Below are 6,073 nucleotides of genomic sequence, written 5' to 3'. Positions count from 1 at the left end.
CTCTCTCTCTCTCTCTCTCTCTCCCTCTTTTGCCCTCTTCTCTGTGTTTCTTGGCCTACATACAGAAGCCCTAGATATGACAACATGAAGAACGGGGTATAATTGTGCCTTGGCTGAATATAATGGATACACATTAACCGCCATGGACTGGACGTCTGGATGCGAAAATAAAGGCTTCACGCAGAATGCTGGGTTGTTCATTTGATCCAACCTAGTGAGTATGAATGTATCATTGTGTTGAATATTACCCATACACTAGGTTAACTGTTTCATTGCCTTGCTCCTTTTATATAATAATAATAATAATAATAATAATAATAATAATAATAATAATAATAATAATAATAATAGGCCCTATATATATAAATAATTATTTTGGGGTAATTTATAATAATTTCCCATAATCATACAAACACCCACTATACAAAAAGAAGCCACTGTGAATTAGCAGTTAATTATATTTTTAGTTAATGACAACTATAGAACATAGCTTATTTTTTTTACAGCTCAAAATCATTATACATTCTTTTTTTTATCATTCAAAAAACAATATAATGAACGCATATGAACATCCCTGTTGATAATTAGATGTAGCTGTCGATAAAAACACCTGTTTATAGAACTGCTTCTTAAAGCCCAAAAATCACAAACAGTGCATCATAGCACAACATTTATTAATTTCTATATAAATTAGGACCATTTACCATTTACTGTATATTTCTGAAGCAGTATATCAGACTTTTCTTCGCTGGTGTTGATTGGTAACTATATGTGTGTGTTGATTGTGTAGCCTATTATCATCAAAGGAAGTCTTGTAACTTCTTATGAACTAAATTCTGTTCGAGATTTGTTGTTCTTCCACGCTGATGTGAGTCTTTGCTGACGTGAGTCTTTGCTGACGTGAGTCTTTGCTGACGAGAGGATGTGAGACAACAAGCCAGAGACATTTCTGCTCTTTATTTGATGATAAAATTACTGACAATGAACACAATGAACAATGAACACTATTTTGAATTTGTTGGACGACTTTACTGAGGCTGTATCTTCATACAGCCTCAGTAAAGTCGTCCAACAAATTCAAAATAGTGTTCATTGTTCATTGTGTTCATTGTCAGTAATTTTATCATCAACATAAGTCGACATAAGTTTGAAACTGCATTAGAGATGGAGGTAGACCGAAAGGTAAGCAGTGGAGACATAACCTACAGCAGCAAGGATAATTGAGTAGAGACTGGACAAAAATGACATTGAGGGGCATTTTCAGAGATACTTAATGGAAGGCTCCATGTAGGTGAACTACAGCCACATTTTTAGCACATTTACATACATTACATATTACTATAAGAAATAGCTTACCTGTTGTCATGCCATTCAGCACTAAAGGCAGTTTTCCATCTCGCTGGGAATATGCAAGGATCCTGTCACCGATAGCAGCCCAGTTTTCAAAGGTTTTCCCGCTGCCTCGGGATAAAGCTGCTGCAAATCGTGGGATATTGGATACATTTTAAAAACATGAAAAACAAACTAGAGCAGTGTTTGAATGAATTATTGGGGCTTGAAGGAAGGACCTTCTAGAATAAATACTAAGAGATGTCTATTAGACTGATCAATCACTTTGATGTGTTAGACAAGCCACTCAGTTCAACAGGTAATTGAGTTAAGTCAGTAAGGCAGTTATGAGGCATGTACATACTGGGCTGCAAAAATAAAGGTCAGTTTATAGTCTAACCTGTAATACCCTTGAAGTAAAGATATCCACATGTTGAATATACTTCTCATCCCACTAGCAGGCTAACCATTTACATTTGTAAATTTAAGTTTTGACGTTTGTAGGTGAACATTTCATGGGCTTGCTGTAAGACTATTTCCTAAAACTTGTCAGCAATCTTTCATCAAGGACAATCAATAAAAATAAACAAAAAAACAATTTACCATGCCAGGATTGTCTAAGCCTGGGAAACTTTTATGGACCTTCAACCAGTGAATCATCTCCTGATGTTTTTCAGCAGGCCAAACTAATTCTGTTGAACAAGGATGATAAAGTCCAAGCATGAGCTCATCTGAGAGAGAAGATTTGAGTGAAGGGGAGAGGGGGTGAAGTAGAGGTCAGAGAGTTTATTGTCGGTTCTGGCACAGAAAATTTGAAAGAAAGCTAGAAGAAGGAATAACAACAATCGGAGCCTCTCAGTGGCAAAAACAAGCACTTTGACAGGACGTACATTTACTGGGCGCATTTGCCCCATGGTTACATTCCTGTTAAGTTTCTCTTTCTTGGCTGACGGCTGGATCGATCTTGCTCATTACTGGATCAAATCAAAAATAAATTGTTCACAGTTGTTCCTTAGACAGTAAACTACGGGAAAAAAGGGTCCAGGTGGACAAATTCCGAAGTATTCCTTCAAGACACAGATAATATGATAAAACAAAGCCATGCACAATTCAGCGCTGGATACTTACGGCTATGCTGCTGAATATATTATTCATATTGCACATATATATTATATATTATAATATATTGCATTAATAAGTGCACTGGACATGAAACCTAAAAGTACAAGTGACAGAATTTAATGTTATGCGTTCTGCTCTTTGTGTTTGTTGAACAGAAGTTAATAAGTGAGCACCTTCTTTCCCCCGTTGTTTGACTCGATAACATCTTTAGAAAGCGCTATTTACGTTAGAGTCACACCTCCTCCATTTAACGCACGCTGCATGCCACTATCATGCACGGTAATCTAAGCAGTGAAAAATGGCCAACCCCATTGTCACATCTACACATGCCAAGTGAAAATCTCTAACTATCCGGGGGGGCTGCAACCCCACTGGAGCTGTTAATGCGTGCTCAGTGGCCCCGGTGCCATACAGGACTCCTTCTTGGCTACTGTCCATCCCTGCAGCCACTGGCACTGTACTGCTGAAAGACTAAACTGCATTGGTTTCCTACAGGCCTACCTGGTGGCTTGATCAAGGGAAGGCTGTAGGTCAAAGCATGTGTGGGGCCACTGCAGAGATAACTCTTCATGGCATTTTGTGTGTGATTAGTTGACAATCAGCTTGCCTCAAGACTCTTAAGGAACACTAACCTGAATACTTACCAACAATACTAACCTTTACAAAATGTCTAACAGAGTAATACAATACAATCTTATTTCGTTATAAAAACTGACATTTTAATATCGATCTAGCTTACTACGATGTTATATAGCGCTGAAACAATGCTGAAAAATCAATCAAAAATCAATCAAAACACTGAAAAAAGTTATTGCTAGTATGATTGTTTTTGATAGCACTGTGCTACACTATGATTTAATTCTCCATATAACATTATCTAATGTTATCTAATCTAGCGTTATCTAATCTAGCAGTATAGTATAGTATATAATTAACATAATAAACCGAGCAAGTATAATCTGAATATAATTACCATAACATTTATTTGGTAAATGGCTGATAGTTGTTAACAACATTAATTTGGTTTGTGGCATTATCATAAATATGTGTTGATGACATTAAAATCAAAAGAGCATTTATCCCCGTGGGCCCAATTTACCCTTACAGTGTGTTTTTGTGTGTGTGTGTGTTATGTATGTGTGTCTGTGTTTGTGAATTTCTGTGTTATGCATGCGTGTGTGTGCATGTGTGTGTGTGTGTGTGTGTGTGTGTGTGTGTGTGTGTGTGTGTGTGTGTGTGTGTGTGTGTGTGTGTGTGTGTGTGTGTGAGTGTGTGTGTGTGTGTGTGAGTGAGTGAGAGTGGTATGGACAAATGTCTAAACGTGAGTCCATGAACAAGAAAGATCATATGGCAGGTTACAGTCTCCAGAAAAAAACGTTGGGGTTGCACATACATGTACATACACTATGCTGGGTACGTTGGGACTATGCTGTAATAAGCAAGTGTGTTCACTGTGTGCCTGGTGGCACAGCGTCTCTTAACGGACCACCCCCAACACCAGCACCCCCTCACATACCTCACCATCTGTTGACTCACAGCCGTACAGAAATAACCCTCCACCAGATCTCCGCCGGTGTGACGGCCAACACACCAGACGCAAGCACTCTGAGCTACAGCCCAGAGTGCGTGTCTGTCTGTATTCTGTACACACTGGATCATGAAGGACCACGGACAAGCACGTGCTGCGGACCACCGACTCACACGAACCTAGGCGGTAATGTCCCACACTAGTTCTAAGAGAAAGCTTTGCCTAAAAACCTGCCAAGACAACTCACTGGACCTTACCTAATGTGTTGACAGCCCTTCTTGTTCAGCTCACACGTGGGAGTTCCTAACTGAGTTAGCAGGCCGACCATTGGTCTGGTTGTGTATCACAATGGAGTCTGCCTCCGACCAGTTTCTGGAGTTCCACCCGATCCACGGCACCAACATGAGGCTGGACTACACGGGCACCCAGGCCACCCGCGTGGAGAGCTTCGCCAACGGGCTGTGCTTCAGCAAGCAGCCCCTGAAGCCCGGGGAGATCTTCCTGATTGAGATCGAGGAGAAGGAGCTGGGCTGGTGCGGTCACCTCCGGGTGGGCCTGACCGCCCACGACCCGGCCGGCATGGACGCCGTGCCCGAGTACTCCCTGCCCGACATGATGGCGCTGGGCGACAGCTGGATCTTCGCCATCACCCGCAACCACAATAAGATCCCCGACGAGGTGGCCACGGAGGCTGAGGGGGGAGAGGCCGTGGAGGAGGAGGGCGGGAGGAGGCTGGGAGGGAGGCTGCCGGACGCGGAGGGAGAGGAGGCCGCAGCTCTGGCCCGGGTGGCGGTGTTGGCGAGGCAGCTGGAAACCAACAACAAACCCAAGAGCTTCTTCATGGACACCCACTTGCACATCGAAGACTTCCGCATCCCCCTTGAAAAGCTGGTGGGCCGGAGCCGCCCCGGTCGCTTCAGCCACATCCTGGACGACCTGTACAAGAGCAACGCCCTGCCCCCCACCGCCAGGCGCAGCCGCATCGGGGTGCTGTACGTGCCCAAGGGGGGGGGCCTCGCCGACATGCACATCGTGATCAACGGGGAGGACATGGGGGCGTCGGCCAAGGGCCTCCCCGCCGACCGGCCGCTGTTCGCCGTGGTGGACGTGTTCGCCGCCACCAAGACGGTCCGCATCGTGCAGGTGGAGTACGGATGTAAGTGTGGAAGGGGGTGGAGGGGGGAGGGGGGAGGGGGGAGGGCGGGTGGCGGGGGTAACTTCCCTTAGCGTCAAAAACACCAGCAGCACATGTAGGTTTGTAAACTCTCCGTAGAGAGTTTGCTGCTGGTGTTTTTGACGCTAAGGAAAGTGACATCTGAGTCAGACTATAGAGGGGCAGGCTATTGGCTATGCAAAAAGCCCCCAATAACCCTTTTTTTTTTGCAAATGGGGTTGGATCCAACCTGTCTGTAGCCGTTAGCATGTATGCGTATGGCTAACCCTATACCTGCTCCTTAAAGACATTTGTCATGAAGTGGTAACTCCAAACGCAACGTATTCATAGATCAAGAAGCAAAGCATAAATATACAGTAAATGGGGGTGAGATTAAGAATAATTTGCGGTGATTCCCATATGCAACAGCCTTTTCCTGCGTCTCATTAAACTTGCTCACATGCTCTCCGCTGTCTCTCGCCAGTCTCCTCTCTGCAGACACTGTGTAGGAAGACGATCCAGAAGCATATCGTCCACAGGATGGCGCTGGACTGGCTGGAACTTCCCGAGGCACTTAAACATTACTGCAAATATGAGTGACGAAGGCTGCCCTGCCTGAGGCGAACTTTAAGCCTATGACCATTTTGAACTTTTACACCACATGAAACACAGAAGGCCTTATTTATTTATTTATTTATTTATTTGTTTGTGTATTGTATTTTTTGGCCATCTAGCTTATAGATCTACCGTCAGTTCAAAGAATGTAATGACTGTGAATGAATCACGTGTACAGTTTTGTTTTGCCTGCTTTCAGTAGGCTACCGTTAAATGTAAATGAGAAAATATGAGGTTTAATAAATTCACTGTGGTCAATACTTCACTGTCTCTTCACGCCCATTTCCATTACGTCATGTAATTCAAATAGTATGACTTAATGTAAC

The 6,073-nt window shown here is 43.4% G+C and overlaps 1 protein-coding gene across 1 annotated transcript; it reads left to right on the top strand.

The window, feature by feature from the left end:
* Positions 1–4,036: 4,036 nt before the first annotated feature.
* On the top strand, positions 4,037–6,010 carry neurl2 (neuralized E3 ubiquitin protein ligase 2). The gene is made up of 2 exons (XM_084485472.1): positions 4,037–5,135; positions 5,617–6,010. Exons 1-2 carry the CDS (start codon positions 4,328–4,330, stop codon positions 5,730–5,732), a joined length of 924 nt encoding a protein of 307 aa, XP_084341598.1. The 5' UTR covers positions 4,037–4,327; the 3' UTR covers positions 5,733–6,010.
* Positions 6,011–6,073: the final 63 nt, after the last annotated feature.

Source organism: Micromesistius poutassou (genome assembly GCF_964030765.1).
Source record: "Micromesistius poutassou genome assembly, chromosome: 21".
Taxonomy (NCBI): domain Eukaryota; kingdom Metazoa; phylum Chordata; class Actinopteri; order Gadiformes; family Gadidae; genus Micromesistius; species Micromesistius poutassou.
This window is presented reverse-complemented; position numbering and strand designations above follow the sequence as displayed.